The sequence below is a fragment of the Zeus faber genome (genome assembly GCF_960531495.2).
Source record: "Zeus faber genome assembly, chromosome: 15".
NCBI lineage: Eukaryota > Metazoa > Chordata > Actinopteri > Zeiformes > Zeidae > Zeus > Zeus faber.
The window spans coordinates 10,576,322-10,595,134 of NC_137194.1; the positions used below are offsets into that span (position 1 = coordinate 10,576,322).

Genomic DNA, 18,813 nt, shown 5'->3' on the forward strand with positions numbered 1-18,813 from the left:
CAGGGTTTTGAATATGATTCAATTACAGCGCTTAAAGTGCTGGAGCACTTTTCTTTGTATACCTGTTTATCTTATATCAGATTTTGTTACTGTGGCTTATTTACTAATGTTTTTTTTAGAAAGTTTCCAAGTAGCACTGCTGGATAAATTGAGGAAAAATATGACACTGTCACAAATGTATGCATCACATCACAAGAGTATGCTCACTGTAAAATATTCTTATTGACAGATAACATCACGTAAAAGAATCACATGCCATGTAATTAGAAAAACAAATTCATAGTGCTCTTCAATAAACAAATTTATCTTCAAAGTAGCACATCTATAATATCAACACGTGTTCTATCATTTCAGAAGGCACACAAAAAATAACGGTTAACAAAGTAATATTGATTTATTTGGTGACAGCTTTGAGCTTAATCAAATAATTGATTCACCAAACAAACTGTTCCATCGTGAGACAACTGCAAAAGTTATGTACAAATGACTCAATATTCAGTTTGCACTGTGCTGCATCATTCGGACGTTTCGCAGTCCAAAAATAAAACACTCCCCTCGCCCCATTTCACCTGAAACGCTCAGTAGATCTCCTGTAACATAACATAACACAAGCATCTCTTCTTCTTCTTTGTACATTGTCTTGCAAATCAAAGCATCGAGGCACGTAAACACAATTCAGTTTAAATAATTACAGTATAGGCTTATCTTGCTTAAATGTAATCCAAAATGCAGAGCCCCTACCCTTAAATTAAAAGCAATTGATGCAAAGTTATAAATTTACAAAAAGCTATCGATCTCTTTAAACAGTGCAATGCTCTTTTAGTTTCGTTTGAATCCCAGGACTCGTGGGGTTCGGTCTTGGCTCGTGCAGCCGTGTCTGGATCGTTCTGCCGCGGACGCGGTGCACGGATGCGCAGCTACTCGTCTGTGAAGGTGATGACGTCGTAGTGGATTCCTTGCTGCTGCAGCTGCTCCAGCTGCTCGGGCGTAGCCTCTGTGTAGACCGTCTGCGTCTGTGCCATGGCGGCATCTGCCACCGCTGCAACACCGAGAAGGGTTTGGACAGCGTCAGTCACAGGATGAACGGGTTTGACGGGTTAAAACAGAAAGAAAATCTCGCGGCTGAGAAACTAGTCGGGCACCGTGGTCTTCCTGCGGGGTTCGGCAAACAAATGTGAATTGACCGACTACTCGGGTATAGACCGGTAGGGGCCCGAACGGGGATGGATTATGGAGTACATCGAAACGCTTAAAAATGGGCTCAGGAGGGTTTACCGCTCTCTCATCTAAAAAAGCTGCCCAGAAACACTAGATGTCAAAAATATTTTCACTTTAGCCGAACAACTTGTTTTTCTGGCAACTGTTGAAAGTAATCCAGAAGCTGCTGAAGGTGCTTTTTTCCCCCCCCGGTCAGTCTCATATACGCTCATATTTGTGCACTTATTTACAGTCTTTTATCCAAAAGCTGTATCTGGGATCTTGCATAAAATATGACGTCAACAGGGTAGAGTGGAGAAAAAAAAACAAAGCGTTGCGATTCAGGGTCACCTGTAACAGCAGAGTGGGCGGCGGCCTCCAGCTCCTCAGGGCTGACGACCTGCTGCTCTGAGCCGATGGGTAAATACTGGATCTGACCGTCGTGGCTCACAGCGATCTGGGGACCGGGAGGAAAGCAGAGCAGTGAAGCCGCCCGCCCTCAGCGCGGTTCATACTGCTCCTCCGACGCGTTTCGGAGGAACTTCACTCACCTGCTGCTCCTGCAGGAAGGCCCCGTCGTGCTCGTACTGGATGATCTGTCCGTCTGGCATCTGGGCGACGGAGGGGGAGTTAGACAAGGATCACACCGGGAACAGAGGTTGTTTGGTTATTGGTTAGGGTCGTTTCTCCGCACTTACCTGGATCTGGTTGCCATCCGCCAGCACCACATACTCCTGAGGGATTAAGTGCGGTACCCCGTCTTCTGAGATGATGTACTGGACCTGGAAGATCCAACATAGAAAAATAAAATGTTTCCTTTTTCCAGAGTCAAGTATTTTGTTTTTGCTCCAGCAATGGCGCTTCCGGATGCAAAATACTGCTAAGTGTACCTAAAAGTCAATATGACATCAGTAGCTCTTTAAGGAGACGTTAGATGCCGATGCCAATAGGGGCTTGAAATTGGGCTGGAAGGGCAGTTTTCCTCTTCACCAAAACTTCTATTCGTCACCAAACTCTGCTCCCTCAGCGCGCTATTTACATTTTAGCAGCTGCTCTCTTAATCCCATGAATTTGTCTGGCAGAAACCTTCCTCATTATGCCTTTATCTGCACCAACCCGCCTGTGCCCTGAATCAGCCACAAATCTCTTCACAGTACCATGATCACGCTTAAGTTTTCATGAAATATCTAATGTTTTCATACCTTGTCCATGGTATTGCACTATTTGATGCTTTTCAGCAGCAGAGAGATCCTTTTTATTTCCCATATTGTGGCCTGCTTAATAATGTGCAACGTCCTTCTTAGATTGAGAATGTCTGAGATTGATTTCAATGATCCGAAGAGCCCTGAGACACAATACCATCCATGAGTTTAATTGAAAGACAAAAAATTTAATGTTTAGGACAATAATTATAATTTGGAACGCGGTGTACCTGGGGTCAAAAAAAATAACCCAAAAAAACCCAGTGTTCTCAGCATTTGAGATGTACTAGCGTATCAACTGCCTGGCCATTTGTAAATGGAATGGAAGAGAGAATCCACACGTTAATGAATGCGATCACACTGAAACTGAGAACCACTTCAAACGGAATATATGGAACATATGTTCATTTGGCACTCCGGGGCAATCAGACCTACAGGACATTCGGGGTGTTTGTTCACGCAACATCAGAAAAAAAGGCGATTCTAAAATACAATTCATGGCTGCATTTCCAGCGGTGACAGCAGCTGAACAACATGCTGATGATCTGTTTTAAAAGTATTTTTAAGAACGTCCCTACAGAGGGAAATTGTCCAGTGATGCCAGCACTTCCTTTCTCAAAGATTAAATTCAAGCACTTGGCGGACCCCGCGTGAACCCTGATTAAATACTCAAGTTCTACTAAGGCATACCTCGGTCATCTGGTTGTCCCCCGCCATCAGGTGCTGCACGGTCTGTCCGTCCACAGTGGTGATCTGCTGGATGTACGTGCCCTCCTCCTGACGCAGCAGAGTTTGTTATGAAATGGTTCGAATGGATGAATTATTAAATATTAAATCATTTGACTCGTGACAAGCCGGTACCTGGTCTGACAGAGCTTGTTCTTGGGCGACGATTATGTGCTCCTGCCCCAGAGCCTGCAGCCGCTCCGGACTGATCACCGTCTGTCCGGCCTGCAGTGCTGGTTTGAGCACAGAGAAACACTCTTACACTCACTGTGGATATATTATAGCATTCTCTAGGGGAAAAAATATATACATTTAAAATAAATAAACTAAAACTGTTTTTTGCCCCCGTTTTCTGGGTTTTGGAAAACATGTCATAGCTTTCCTTTGTGTGTTGTTTTTTTTTAATATATTGTTATGTAATGTGGTGTGGTGTGATGCATCGTGGAATAGGGCGACCATCCTCCCTACTCTGTAATGTCGCCATGGCCTCTTCGTCGTTGTTGACTATTATAGTCTGCTGGGCAGCCGCACCTCGGCCCTTGCGAGCGGCATTATGCTGGCTGTGGAGGCGATCCATGTGGAACTTCAGATGGCCGTTGCGGTTAAACCTGAGGGCATAGGAAAAGAAAATCTAATGTTACATACCGTTATGTGCGTCATTGTATTGTGCAGGTTATTTTGCTGCGTTTTTGTTTTGTACACTGTGCCGGTCCACTGGTATGAAGGGCTGAGGCTTAGCATGTTTCAATGGTTTTTTTTTTACCTTTTTAAAATAACTACATTACTAGTTTGCCAAATCTCTAAATTCTCTCAAAAATTTGGTTTCTTGTGTGCACATTAAACCCCATTTGGGTTCAGGTGCTGGATAAATGAAAAAGTTAGTTTTTTTTTCCCCAATGAGATTGAAAGTTTTTAAATCGCTTAAACTTTCATCAGTTAAGCGCTGAGCGAGGTTGTGCTATGAACCGGTCTAAATGATGGGAATAAGGCCTGGATTGAAAAATAGAGATGCACCAATTGCAATTTTCTTGACCGACTCCTTTTTCTGACCTGCCAATTTTGGATCTGCTGTAAGTCACATACAAACTACAGCTGCAATTTTTAGTTACCGCAATTGTGAGATTGCTGATATTGACACGGTTTATTATTGTTCATTATTCACTAGGTAACAATAATAGACACGTGTCCTGACACTGAGTTCCAATAAAACAGAATTTGGGACTGTCACCCAAGTTTCAGTAGAATTCAAACTGTAACTCTCACTGAAACAACATATAACTAACATGGAAATGACCAGTTCAAACTTCAAATCAAAGTCTCTTTCACTTTTCGTGCAAATATACCTTTCTATTATATTTACTGTATATGGTACTTGCCAGTATTCCAAAATAAATTGCAATCATTACAAAAAAATTAAAAATAAAATAAATGGCCGACTCTTCTCACTCTTGTTCACTGGAAGTCCTCCTTCCCTCACCGTGCATTAAACCAACTGAATCAAATCAAACGACTCGTTTTACTGAGTCTCAAAAAAGAGTTGAACTTTTCATCATGAGCAGAGTAGTGCATATGAATATTGTCAGGCGGTAAATAAATATTTTTATCTAATGTTCTTCATTTACCTTGAAGTACTTCCAAACAGCCAACATTTCCTTTTATTGCCTCTCTTTTTTGAGCGTCACCAACGTAATGTAACGTTTTTGCGTAGTTATCTGGTTTGAGGATAGGGTACCGCTGTATCAGGCGTTTAAATTTCACCGGGGTAGAACCGGATACGCAGCAACGCAGCGTTACGCCTCGGTGGATAATAAAGTAGCGCTGCGCTCAGTGCGCTGTGTATCAGTGGATGTTGAGTGAGAGGAGAGGGGAGGGGAGGGGAGGGGATACAGAACCATAAGCACAAGGTCGTAGCATCTGGTCCAATCCGAGGGATGACGTTTAACAAACGAATAAATGTACGCTATTGTTTTGTATTGATTGATTGTTTGCAGCAGTTTCTTTTATAACAAGTCACCTCAGACCAGTGTCACATCAGAAGACATTACGTTTTCTCAATGGTGTGTTATGGTTGACTACTTTGGCCTGTATATGCACAGATGGTACATATGGATATTACATGGTTTAACTGCCAAAGGCACGCAGAAATAAGAACAATATTCCACTCTACCTTTGTCCACACAGTTTGCATGAGAAGGGCTTTTCGTTGGTGTGGGTCATCATGTGTCGGCGCAGGTCTTTCTTGTTCTTGGAGGCAAAGCTGCAGCTGGGACACTTGTGAGGCCGCAGGTAGGAGTGGAGCTCCATGTGAGCCTGAGTGTGTGAAGAAAATATCCTGGCAGTCACAGCTTCAATTCAACTTCGTTTGGTTCTAGCTGGATTACAACTTCCTAGTTTATCTGCAGAGAAATAAAAACGCGGTGCGCCCATACACAGGGTTCATTCTGACATTACTAAATGAAATTCAAGGACTTTCAACTCCTTTTTTTTTTTAACTATTATTTTCAAGGATGTTGTGCAAAAAAGTCAATTTTCAGTATTTTATATATTCTTAATATATTACATTAGTGCCGTTTTCTACCTGTGGAACTTGTTTCTCACGCTGTTGCTACTCATGTGTGTGCTATTGTCATTGGTGGAAAGTAACACTACATATTTATACTGAACTTAAGTACATTTATCAAGTAGAAATATTCACTTTGACAGACTTACATATTTACGTACTTATATACTTTTACTTAAGTACTTCTTCCACCACTGCCTATGGTCCAAAGTAAAAGAAAAGGGAACCCTGGTGACTTGATGATCTGGATCCATGCCTCCCTCTGGTGGTGATGAACCAGAAGGTTCTCTCACCACCTGACCCCTTGTGTTTGCGTCTGATTGGTTAACGAAGTGACACCGCCCGTATTTAAATGAGAGTTGCAGGGTGACTTACTTTGACGTCGGGCCAGGAAGGGGATGTGAAGTCACAGTCGGGACACTTGAAGGTACTGGCGTCCAGATGCGCCTTCTTATGGTTCTCCATGTCCGAGCGGCCGTGGAATGTCTCCATGCAAATGCGACAGGAGAACCTTTTGGCGTTAGGACTGGGAGAGCTCAACGCAGAGGGAGAGGTTGGGGCTTCGCTGCTCAGCTGGCGGCAAACAAAGAATGATGTTTAGGAGAAATAGTAACAGTCTAGAAATTCAACGGATTTAGTTTTACAACATCTGGTGAGCTCTCCTGTTTCCAAGGGAGACATACCTCTACTTGCTGTAAAACCCCGTCCGCCAGTGCAGAAGTGAGGTAGTACTTGTCTCCTTTCAGGCTGTCGGATTCACACACCTCAACCGCATCGGCGGGACTGCTCCCACCATTGCTGCAAACACAATACTTCAAATTGTCAAAACGCCAGAATGTCCATAAATTATCTGTCCTGAAAGCCTTAATCTTCCCTCACCCGACGCAAATATCGACTTCTTGCTAAAACGTAATAAAGTGGATCATCTCTCTGGGAACTCAGTGGGAATGGCTGTTGGGGAGACCGAGACACTCCAGGAATGAATCCAAAAATGGAAATTTCTTCCCTTTCCGACAGTAAAAACCGACTGTGGTGGACAAAGGGGCGTGGTCAAGCACCGGCTGCGGACGACAGCACGGTTCCTTTCCCCGCGGCCGCCAAGCTGCCTTGAATCGGCGCCGATTGGTCGGCCTGGAGGCAGGGACATTTCTTAATGTTTGTGACAGGGGCATCGGCACGCAGGCTTGTCAGCCGACCAGGACCCAGAGCGGAACGCCATTGCTCCTGCGCCCGAAACCATCATCATTATTATTTATTATTGTGGCCAGCGATCCGTTCTGTTGGACTTTATAATAAAATCGCTCGCCATGTTGGCGAAGCATGGACAAAAGGACTGCCTCTCCCTCCCTAAACCCTGTGGGCAGAGACACCCACACCGACCATCGTAGCCGGTCAAAAAGTGAGGTTTGGATACCTGCGTTCAGGGCTGTGGACCTCCTCAGCCGACTGCTCCACCACGCTGAACTCCCCTGCTCCGTCATAGGCTTCGATGGCGATCTGGGTGAGCTCTCCCGTCTCCGAGCCGGTGGCCTCGTACGCCTCCTGCACCACCGTCTCGCCGCTCTCCGAGACGTGGAACGTCACCACCTTCTGGGGCTGACCTGGTGTTGCTCCGCTCCACGCCTCCCCGTCCGGGGCCTTGCTCTCCGGCTTCAGCACTGCTAACTGGGAGGAAGATTTTCACAGATATTTAATTCATATTCAATATACTTCCAGTGCCCATCCAACAAAATACTTTACACTTTTAACTGCACGTTAGCACATTAAGTATTTGCAGAAGCTGCAGCATCTTTATTTAATTTTCCTGTACATTTGTCTACAGTCAACTGTGCATCTTGCCATTTCAATCAGTTTTATATTTATCTCTATTCTTGTATCATCATTTTATATCTTGGTCCTCTTGCTATTGTAACTCTCAAATCTAACCTCAGCTAGGGCTTTCCCAAGCTAAAATTCTCCACAAGACTAAGATTCAACTTCTGTGTTTTATTCAATGGAATCTCCTCCATTTAATTAACGAATCGTCTTGTTATTGACACATTGCATATTTAGCTCACAACTGTAAACGATCGTGAACAATTCAGTAGACCCATCTGTTGCAAGAGGTTTTTAAAAAATTCTTTCTACCTGGAGGGAGTTTCCCACCAACTCCCTGGCGTTGCTCATGTTCAACAGCAAGTCGAGGGCGTTCTGGGCCGACAGGTCGCTGGATTCAGCTGAGAGGAAGGAGAGTGGCTCGATCAAGACTGTTGCAGAGACCCGGATCAACTTTTAATTCTTTTTACAGCGACCTCAAATACCTTGTTCATATATGATGGTGGTGTTGCCCAGTGCATCATGGGAGACCGAGGCGTTCCCTATACCGTGCATTGCTTGCAGTGTGACAGGATCTACTGCCACCTAATGAAGAGGCAAAACAAACACTTAAAAAGACAATAGAACAGGCAATTCAAACAGAAAAGCCTGGAACAACGCTCTCACCTAGACGATGAACTGAACTTCCTTTTTATCGAGGTCAAGACGTTTAAACAAATATCATGAAAGTTGCCCCTTTTTTTTTTTTTCTCCCCTCCTTGAACACAACTCACGATGGTGTTCTGCAGGTCCGTCGTGTCCCCCCCCTGCTGGAGCTCTATCTGCTGCAGGGTGAAGAAGGGCTTGCGGCGCCTGCGGACCGGCTCCTCGGGGTGCGCCACGCACCATGCCTCGAAGGCCTCGGGATGCCGGCACTGCACGTGCAACCGCAGGTTCTTCCTGTGTTTGGTCATGAAGTGGCACATCTCACAGGAGAATGGCTTCTCTCCTGTCAGGGACCCAGATACGGATGGATGCAATACTGCTTTCCATTCATATTCAAAATACCGCAACAGTAAGAATGCGAGGGAATAACAAATGTATACGAAATGAACGCCAGGGACTGACCGGTGTGCTTGATGGCCAGATGAGACACCAGGAACTCCTCCTTGGATGTGGAGTATTTGCAGTAGTCGCACTTGAAGGGCTTGTCGTTGGTGTGGGAGAGCTGATGGTTGAGAAGCAGCTTCTTGTTGTCGCACATGTAGTCGCAGAACTCGCACTTAAACCTGACACATGGGATGATATCCTTTAAGAGACATTGAATCACACACACACACTCCAGTATGGAATAACGGGCAGACAAAAGCAATAACTAACACATGGAAAGGAAATAGTGGAAAAAAAATACTGACTTGCTGTCTCCAAGGCTTTGGATGTGGGTCAGCAGATGCATTTTGAACGTGTAGCGCTTCTTGAAGGACTTGCCACACTGAAAAGGAAGGAAGGAGAAAAGGAATATTTCCAAATTTAGAGTTATATTTATATAATATTCAAATATAATTTCAAATCAAAATAAGCTTAAGTTAATACAATCCTATTAATTTAGCTCAAACATCATATTACTAATTTGTGCCGAAACCGTTGTCCTTGTAAATGACTGTAGATTCGCTGTCGGAATTTCCAGCTGAGCAAAATTTAAGAAAGTCCTTCTGCTCTGTGCCAGAACAAGCTTCATTGTAGCCAAGGGGACAAAATAACTCATTTAAATTGACATGAATGTATTAGTCTATCAACATGGTGCGATACGCCTTTGTACACGACGCCCATTCATCAGGTGAAGAAGTTCATTCTTCACCTTATCGCACATGTGTGGTTTCTCAGCGCTGTGGGTCTTCATGTGCTGTGTCAGTCTCTTCTGCATTGGGTAAACCCTGTGACAGACTAGGCACGGGAACTGGGAGACTTTGGGAAGCTGGAGGAGAGGGAATGAAACACAAATAGTTTCTTACCCAGCTATTTAAGATTTCAGTGTCAAAGTGAAAATCTGTCTTTTATTGGAAATGCGTGCCTCATAAGGAAATCATAAGGATAGCAATCTTACCATCTCTGTCTTTCTTTTTCTGAGGGAAGAGAAAATAAATAGGTTTGCTTCAAAATATGACCCACACATATTTCCATAAGGGCTCTATTATGAGTGCATATGTCCTTTGTGGAACTTACTTATCTTTGTTGTGGACAGCAGAGTGGCGAATGACGTCTTTTCTATAGACACTGCTGTAGCCACACTCCTCACACTTGAACGGCTTGGTGCCCTCGTGGTTGAACATATGCTCCTGTGATAAACAGCAAAATTGTAAAAGACAAAAAATAATAATAATAATAAAAAAATAAATCCTGAAATGCCTTTCTGTGAGAACTGCCGCCGACCTAGAGCGAATTTAATTGACAGAACTCACCTTGAGTGAGGACCAGCGTTTGCAGCGGTAGTTGCACTGCAAACACTTGAAGAGCTCGGGGTCGTTGCCCTCGTGGGAGTCCACGTGGAAGCGCAGGTCTTCCTGGGAGAGGAAGCGCGAGCCGCAGATCCAGCAGTTGTGAGGTCTCAGTAGCGGTTTGAGGGACTTATAATATCGACTGGAAGATATAGGAAAGACGTTATGAAGTATTCAAATGTATGTGGTTTATTTGAATTACAATAGAGGAATCGGGTAAAAACAACTTGACCCATACTTGCGATTGATGTATTTCCTGTACTTCTTGCGAAGGAATCTCTTGGAGGGTCGACCTCGTTTCCTCTCCTCTTCTGCCCCCGTGTTGGACGATGGGTCTTTGTTCTCGGAGTCTGATTGGCTAACCGATGGTTCAGTCGTGTCCTGTGATCCATTGGTCAGGTGAGCAGGAACGTTGCCTAACCCGGAGGAGCTGGCCTCCTCAGGCCCCACAGCATCCACATCAAGTCTGGGCTTCTTAGCAGCATTCTCTGCTTCTGCAGGAAATACACATGGAGGAATGAGTCAACAGTGTTAAAATACTTGCATTATAAAGCTTTGTTTCAGCGTTAGTCTAAATACTGCACGGCTCCTGCAACGCCCACCTTTACTACTGTAGCCTTCCTCTAGGAGGTTGTACTTCCTGGGGCGTCCCACCTTTCGACGGGGACGTCCCTGAGAGGAGGAAGACGAGGAGGAGATGGGAGGAGGATGCTTTGCTACAACAGCTGCTGGTCTGGCCCTGTTGTCTTCATCGGCTGGGTTATAATCACTGTCCTCTGAGTAAATAAGCGAGAAGGATGAGTAGATGTTCATTACAAGGGATGGCTAATGAGTCAAAATCTTTGATATGGTACCTATACCTGTCTGTTGTTACTGGTTCCTGAACAAGACACAACACATTTTCATCTCAACTGACCTGCTTGATCATCGATAGCACCAGCATCTACAATATCGTCCTCCTCTTCTTCTGCTGGTTGGGGCTCCTGAGGCTTCTTCGCCAACCTCCTCTCCTCCGCCACCTTCTGCTCTGCCTGACGACGCGCCACGTTCTCGCTTTTGGGTGGCCGCCCACGGCCCCGCTTCTTCAGAGGGTCCCCTACAGCACACAGAGTGGTAAAACATACAATACACAGAGCACTTAACACTGAACACAGCACACATCCTTCTGTTGTGATCGTACCTGCAGGTTTGAAGTGCCGGTCTCTCATGTGGTTTATCAGCGTGTGTTTGGATGCGCTCTTGTATGGACACATCTTGCACTTGAACTGCTGCACGATCACGACCTCCATCATCTCCTCCAGCTCTGCCAGGTTTGGGGGGCGAGATACACCGCCCTCCGTCATGACTGAGTCTCCCAACAGCCCGGCCTCGTTCGGAGGCCCCTGGGAGCCCTGAGGCTCCTCCTGGCTGGGGGAGCACTGCGGGGCCGCCTCGGGGTCTGGGTTGGCGGTGTAGGTGCCGCTGCTGCTGATGTAGGTGCCGGGCTGGCTCTCACTGCACTCCAAGGCCTCGGGGAGCCCGGCTGACCCTGCGGTGTCCGCGATGGGGTGGTCTGATGAGGAGCCTTCATCGGGGCCGTTGCTGTTTTCCGTATAGCACGAGTGTTGGGGCTGTTGCTGCGACTGCTGAGTCTGGTCTGGGTTCTGGTTCTGATCATCGTCATCATCATCGTCATCTTCATCATCATCATCATCATCATCATCATCATCATCGTCGTCGCCATCTCTAGCTTTGTACTGAGAACAGCCTGGCTGCTCTGAGTCTGCAGCTCCAACACAGTCCCTGCTGTACTCGGCCCCATACTGACGACTCGTCTGAGAGAGGTGGTCGGCGCTGCTGTCGATGTAGCTCCGTGAGTGATGCGGCCGCTCTCCGTCAGCCTCCGCACACTCCAGGTACCCGGCGCTGCACTCCACCACATAGTGACCGTGGCTAGAAGGGTTCGAGTCCGCCCCACTGCACTCCACGTACCCAGGCAGGTCCTGGCCACAGTTGTCCCCGCTGTAGTCGGGGAAACCTGACTGGGAGCGCGTCTGGTCGGGCTCTTCTCCAGAGCACTCCATGTAGGATGAAGAGGACTCCCCGGTCTGGTCTGGACCATCTGCGCTACAGTCCATGTACGGGGAGGGATGGGAGTGCTGGGGCTGATCTGGCTGACTGCTGCTCTCCTCTGGGTAGCCCGAATGTCCCGGCTGGTCGGGTTCCAGGTTGCTCTGCAGGTCCCCCTGTTCCAAACAGGTGGAGGTCGGACCTTCTCCCAAAGCCTCAATGGCGATTCGGCTGGACAGGGCCGATGAGGACATCTGGGCCACCATAGGTGCACCTGTCGGTAAAACAACTTCATTAGAACATTTAATGTTCTGTTTGGAAAACATGAAAAATTTCACTTGTTTGAAGACTATACAGCAGTTGGCATTTTGATCACTAAAAGTTGATTCTTGAATATGCATTGTACAAATTCCTATGCCAATAGATTTAGATCTTTCTTTGTTAATACATAATGTGCTATTATGTACTACTTATGTTATGCGATTTAATGCATGCATGCATAACATATTTTACTTGGAATTGAATAAGCCTGAAGACACTTCCATTCATGTAAAAAGAATGCTGCAGAGTGATGAATTAGTCAACACCTAAATATATATAAAAATATCCAAAGCCCATTGCATCCCTGAGAGAATTTAAGAACTGAAGGAAAACCTAATGAGTAGTACACAGAGGAAGCTTACCATCATCTGGCCCTTGTAATATTAGGTACTGAGTTGTTTCTGCGACCCCGTCTTCTGCACTGGTAACAGCTATGCATCCTAAACAACAATCAAACGAGTGAGAACCTGGATTCCTCTCAAAGTACCTTGCTCCACAAACTCACATGAAAATTAAGTAATCCCATAAACTTCTGAGCTCTCCTGACCACTTTGTCTCCTACCATTCATGATGTCAGGGCCGATGGTGGATTCTATGATCTTGTCTATGGCGGACCCCAGGTCCGACGAGGTGGAGGCGGTGGAGTCGGACACCATCATGGCCCCTTCGGACGCGGCGCTGGAGTGAACCTGCAGCACCTGGGCCGACTCGGACACCAGCACGGACTGGGTCACCGTGGAGACGCTGGTGGACTGGGCTACGGAGGAAGAGTCTGGGAGGTGGACCGACGAAACCCTTACATCGGTGCTGGAGCTGGTCTCCGGGATGAACACCTTGGTGAAGAAAAAGAGAAAAGAGACACTTAGAGAGTGAAACAGGCCTTTGTAACAGTTGTTGCTATGAAGTTTCTCGTTACCTCCTCCCCCGACATAAATAGGATAAAAAAAGACTTACCACCAGTCCCTCCGAGCTTTGGCCCACGTGGCAGTCGGACTCTGGGGTTTGAGCGTGCGAGGCAGCCGCGTCGCTGCTGTCGGCGGACATGGCCTCTGAAGACTCCATGCCCATGCCACTCTCCGAGGGCTCCTCCAGCCCTGAAGGGCCCGCATCGCTGCTGCTCTCCACCTCGTTCTCCTCCGAATCCATTGCTGCTCACAGAACATGCACACACACACACACACGCCAAAAAGCATGAAAGTCACTCAAAGAGTGCTGTATATCATTACAGGGTTAATTTCCAACAAAAATACATAATAAATAAATGACTAGTCAACTTGTTCAGTTAAAGGGACTAAGCTCTCAATACTAACATGGGACAGGGATTTTTTTTTATACAGTAAACAAAAGTTAGTGCCACATATAATGTGATGCTGTTTAATGTATATCTCAACAAAAAATAGACAAATGGGCCAGTTGGAATTTAAATTTTTTTGTTGGTGGATAATATCAATTATTTTCTCAGGAAAACTCAGGGCTGAAGGCTAAACATAGCAGATCACTTTTAGAATAGTATTGACACTTTCTTTTTAATCAGCATGGTGTCCAGTGATACCACTCCTAAATATCAACTGTACTGCTGATGGGTATCTGAGTAATCTGTGAATTGAGTAATTTGATTAAGTATACTGTAAGTATAAACTATATATTTGGTTGCCGGGCAGATGTAAGTGACAGCTCTGAATATGGAAGGTTATGAATTACTTATTTATAACAAAAGGTTATAAACTGTTTTCCCCAACTGTAGAAGACAAGTATAAAGAGACATCAGAACAAATACTGAGATCACAATTAAGTAATAAATATAGAGAAAAAATTGGTCCTACACGAAAAATGTACGATTAAAATGGAAAGAAACAAAATCATCAATTGTGTATCAATTCGAAATGTAAAAGCGAATACCATGGGGTGTGTGGACTGATGCAGAACTTGACAAATATTGAAAAGATAAATAAACATACAAGCAAATAAAAATGTATTCGCTGATGTTGAAATTGACACCTGGAAATTCAACTTAAAAGACTATTTCATGACTTTTAATAAAATTGAATACTCTGGTTTTAAACAACAAGGGATGCAATCAAATTAAGTTACTGGGGGAAAAACGTGATTTGGGAAATTAATTATGGGATAGCATCTGGCACAACCCGTTCCTATATTAGTGTCGCTGGCATATATGTGCTGTTTTTCCACAACGTAATGTTTTCAGCTGCATTAGTTGTAAACAAACAGTAATGACGAAATCGTGTTTTGATCATGACTTTATTTCCTCGTCGACCCCATCCGACCGTGTCGGAAGGTGTTAAGTAATCACGCAAAAGCGGCGGTCCGGGAAAAAGGCAAAAGCGCTGCGGTCGGGTCAAGCCGACGTCGCCCGGTGTCTGTGGACGCTGCGACGAACACAACGCACGGCCACGACCACCCGCTCGAAACGGCTCCGCGCACCGTGCGGGGGAAGTGAACTCAAAAAAAAGCGCTGACGTCAAAAGCCCGACACCTGAACGTTACTACGCGCGCACCGAGCTCCGCACCGGCACAGCACCGGCACAGCACACCCTCCCAACGACACCGGCGACTCGGCTGACACCAGCCGGCCGAGCTGCCCTTCCTCCTGCCTGCGCCGCGTCGCCATTTCCACGGTCCTGTTTTCCACTCAGGCATTCTGAGAGCTCTACTGGGGACCTCGAGGGCCTGAGCCGCAACAGACCGCCCGAACGCCGCCCCTGAATAGAAATCATTTAATTTATTCCCCCCCCCCACACACAGCCCGCGATTCGGCGCTATTGTTTTCTTACCGTGTATTTCGGAGTTGGTCCGCGTCTCCCGCTGTAGACCGGCTAAACAGAAGGGAGATTTGCGAACGATATTTTTTCCGCCATTCTAGTCCGGCGCCATGAGCTTCTCCTTGCTTCTCGTTCGACCAGCCGGATCTTATTTATGTTTTTGCTGTAAACTGGTTTATCCGCCTCGATTGCCACTCTATATTTTTATTGTTGTTTTGTTACCATTATTTTTACAACAATTAATTACGGCACATATATTTGGCGAATATAACGTTGACGCTATTTGCCGGACTATTGTTTTTGGTGGAAGGCGAATTACGCAACCTTGTGCGGAGTAATACGGCGTCACCGGGAGGAAGAAGCGCAATAAAATGAGCGAAGAGGGAGTAATGACACCGACTGTTGAGCGCAGCAACACGCGTTTTCCCTCGATGTCGTCCGTCATGTGTACTGTTCTGTCCGTCGTGTACCTTGCTTTGATCTCGACAATAATCACTTGTGGATTGTGCTACAAGGCCGGACGATGTATCGATTCAATATAGATATCATGATGTGACACTGAATATCGCCTGGGAGATTGTGGTAACGTCGCCGTGCAGTTAAATGTTGTCAGTAAAGCTGCGTCGCAGTAAAGTCGTCCAATATGCTGAACGTTGTGGGCTCATCTACGTAATGCCTCTACGTCACGAGCAATGCGTTTGGTCATAATGTCCTCATTGCTAGTTATTGCGTCCTGCTGTAAGTATCTATGAAAGTGGTCATCCCTAAAATATTGTCATCAATCAATATCGAGGTATCAAAAAAAAACAAACATGTGATTTTGTCAGTTGCTCAGCCCTATTGTACAATATCCACTAGTCTTATGTCGTGTGTGTGTGTGTGTGTGAGTAAATACTTGAGAAAGGAAAGTATTTTGTAATATATTGTTTATTGGAATTAATCTTGGGAGTTAAATACAGAAGTTATTCTTTTTTTTTTTACATATATATTACTTCAGTGAAGGAGACGTGCAATGCCATCCAGTGCAAAACAAGTGGCATTTAAGCCATTTTCACTTTCTCACACACAGAATTATACAAAACACTTTGGAGGGGGGGGGATAGATATTGCTTTAAATGTCAATACTTTAACTGTCTGAACCTGTCAGACATGAACAAAACATTTCTCAGCATTTAATCAGATTTGATGCAGATACTGCTTTTAAAACATCTGGGCTATGGTTATTTATGGGCCTCAACCTGTAGACGTCTATAACCAATCTTCACAGATTAATTGGTCTGGCTCCTGACATATAAGAAGTGGTGCTGTGCATCACACAGTAGGCCTACATTAATGCCATCCAACAATTGCCAACCTAAACAAGCACTTAATTCAAACAGTTCTGTCCACGAATACCGCATCACATTCTACTTGTATGTCACAAAGCTTTGCAGAGCATCGGGAGGCTGGTGCCCTTTCGGTACACATGTTGTTCAACTAATCAATCATTGTCGTACCATATAGATATTGAATGCCTTCGATGTCGTCTTCATGAAGGGTAAACTTGTCCATGTAGCTGTACATGGGGCACATAAGAGCTTCTCTGATGTTGGAGTGATCAAGACCGGGACGGGAGAGGGACAGCAAAATATTCTTGAGTTAAAAATTTAACCACAAATACAGTATTTCTTTCTTTCTTTCTTTCTTTCTTTCTTTCTTTCTTTCTTTCTTTATTTATTGATGTTACTCACCCTGATCAGGACATAATCCCCATTTCTTGTCCTCATCATAGTTGTCAGTAGTGCCACACCAAAGCCTGCCATCTCCCCGACCCTCACTAGTACAGGATTCATACTTCTTTCCCAGGAACACAAACGGGAGGGGCAGAGCTCGCCCTCCGAATTCCCACCAATCACAGCCGTGTCTGCTCAAGCATAACAATAGCAATAAGAAGAAAAGTCCTTGTGCCACCATTGTCCTTCACCTATCATGCAATACGGATGTTTGCCACTCACCTTGACTGGGACAGAATCCAAATGTCTTGTCATTGTCAAAGTTGTCTGTGGTGGAACACCAGCGGTAGCCGTCACTGCGGCCCTCTGTGGTACAGCTGTCATAAGTCTCCCCCAGAAACACAAAAGGAAAGACACACTTGGCTCCATTCGCGTTGCCTCCAGTTGTGTATAAAACTGTCAGGGCAACAAACAGGAGCAGAAGGGCACATGTTAAGATGAGTGCTGACAGTCGGTCACAAAAGCAGCTCAAGAGTCTGACCTATGTTCCCCCCAAAGTATAAATTGTCAATCTTACGTTCACTGGGGCAGAAGCCATATTTCTTGTCCTTTTCATAGTCATCTGTGGTGGCACACCAAGGCAAGTTGTCAGAACGACCCTCAGTGGTGCAGCTGCTGTAGGACTTGCCCCCGAACGTGAAGGGGAAGTGGCACAAGGCGCCCTCTGCATTCCCATAAAGTGTCTTCACAACTGGAAAGCAGAAGGCGGATGTCATTTCATTGTCATTATTAAACCTAACACTAGGAGGAGACCATGATCCATGAATTACTAGTAATATAATAAAGGTTTGCCATTTCTGGTGTACTTGGGTTTGTGTTTACCTGGTCCTTTGCCCAAGGTCCAATACTCATCATCATCAAAGTGGGCATCACCCTGGATCCCTTCACCAGGTAAATGCCATCAAATGGATATGGGTCTCCATGGTGTCTAGCATAGAATTTTAAATTGAAAGTTAATGTATTTTATTATCCAGGTTTCAAAAAGAATGCCTAGATGTATTAAAATGGCACACTGCTGCTACCCACTGGCTTTTCCAAATGAGACCAAGATGTCAGCGGTCCCATTGTACACCTTGAACGCTCGGGCGAAGGCATCGTCGGTCAATGAGGGTCCCATGTCTGGGGAGTAGTTCAGGATCCTGTGGAGATAAAAGGATTAATGCCATAAATTCACAATCTTTACAGATAACTGATACAAAAAGATATAAGGCATGTCAATATAGGGCCCTTCTGGACATGCCTCTTGCCACAGCATCACCACCATAATTTGAGATGGAAAACTACAATTAAGAAAAGGTTGTATGTATTGGCTCAGAATGATTTCTTTGGAGTGTACAGAATTAATGACACGGGTCCTCATCTCCTCTCACCTGTAGGTGATGTCGTGATGGTCCCATTTAAGTTCTCCCTCAAACGTCGCGTAGCCACGGACATCAGCGACCCCACAGGGGGCCCCGTCTCCTCCAGACCCATCTGCCTAGTGTGAACTCTGCACAGCTTTGGAGGTGGACTGTATGGACTGAAAGCCGCTGCGATGCCGTGTGTCCATGTAGCCAAACTTATTCAGGTAATTCTGTTGGAGAACACGTCAGAACACTTTGAATTACCCCATCTGTGCCCACTCAGCAGCACAGCAGGCACTCAAAACAAAGTTGTTGTTTTTGCATTAGAATCAAGACAGACAGCTTCATTTGTCTCACTTTGGAGGCGTCTCCTACACTTTCTCCACAGTCTAAACAATGTTGTGTGAACGGCAACGTAAACCAGCAATCTGATACTTACATCTGCCAGCTCCTTATCAGTCATGTTTTTGACGACATCTCCCGGGAAGGTGACAAACACAGAACTGAGGGGAAGGCTCCATCCCTGCAGTGAGCACATCCCCAACACCAGCGAAACTAAAGCAGAGTGTCTCAT

The 18,813-nt window shown here is 45.5% G+C and overlaps 1 protein-coding gene and 1 pseudogene across 3 annotated transcripts; both read right to left on the minus strand.

Annotated features, from left to right (window-relative positions):
* Nucleotides 1-203: 203 nt before the first annotated feature.
* Nucleotides 204-15,230, minus strand: LOC307241642 (zinc finger protein 335-like). Of its 2 annotated transcripts, none has more exons than XM_080015829.1 (28): nucleotides 15,137-15,230; nucleotides 13,299-13,492; nucleotides 12,907-13,177; nucleotides 12,707-12,784; nucleotides 11,155-12,297; nucleotides 10,891-11,070; nucleotides 10,577-10,750; nucleotides 10,213-10,468; nucleotides 9,939-10,116; nucleotides 9,703-9,815; nucleotides 9,584-9,602; nucleotides 9,338-9,454; nucleotides 8,895-8,971; nucleotides 8,608-8,768; nucleotides 8,274-8,488; nucleotides 7,986-8,085; nucleotides 7,813-7,901; nucleotides 7,100-7,350; nucleotides 6,369-6,483; nucleotides 6,061-6,258; nucleotides 5,293-5,435; nucleotides 3,594-3,733; nucleotides 3,261-3,358; nucleotides 3,090-3,173; nucleotides 1,896-1,979; nucleotides 1,749-1,808; nucleotides 1,549-1,654; nucleotides 204-1,039 (listed from the first exon to the last, which is right to left on the minus strand). In XM_080015829.1, exons 2-28 carry the CDS (start codon nucleotides 13,488-13,490, stop codon nucleotides 918-920), a joined length of 4,764 nt encoding a protein of 1,587 aa, XP_079871955.1. In that variant the 5' UTR covers nucleotides 13,491-13,492; nucleotides 15,137-15,230; the 3' UTR covers nucleotides 204-917. The 2 variants fall into 2 exon arrangements, with proteins under 2 accessions (XP_079871955.1, XP_079871954.1); XM_080015828.1 differs by having other exon boundaries at nucleotides 3,090-3,176.
* A 1,020-nt stretch (nucleotides 15,231-16,250) lies between these two features.
* LOC307240743 (matrix metalloproteinase-9-like) lies at nucleotides 16,251-18,813 on the minus strand (annotated as a pseudogene). The gene is made up of 9 exons: nucleotides 18,679-18,813; nucleotides 18,267-18,469; nucleotides 17,919-18,035; nucleotides 17,719-17,824; nucleotides 17,414-17,587; nucleotides 17,119-17,292; nucleotides 16,855-17,027; nucleotides 16,621-16,761; nucleotides 16,251-16,264 (listed from the first exon to the last, which is right to left on the minus strand). The product of its transcript is annotated as a matrix metalloproteinase-9-like (transcript).

Bases quoted from the DNA above. Each gene is read 5' to 3' on its own strand.
- LOC307241642 (XM_080015828.1), bottom strand. From the start codon at position 13,490: ATGGATTCGGAGGAGAACGAGGTGGAGAGCAGCAGCGATGCGGGCCCT. The intron at 10,751-10,890 runs GTCAGTTGAGAT...TTATTTACTCAG, and splicing joins TGCTATCGATGATCAAGCAG to AGGACAGTGATTATAACCCA. The intron at 6,484-7,099 runs GTATCCAAACCT...TTGTGTTTGCAG, and splicing joins GTCCACAGCCCTGAACGCAG to CAATGGTGGGAGCAGTCCCG.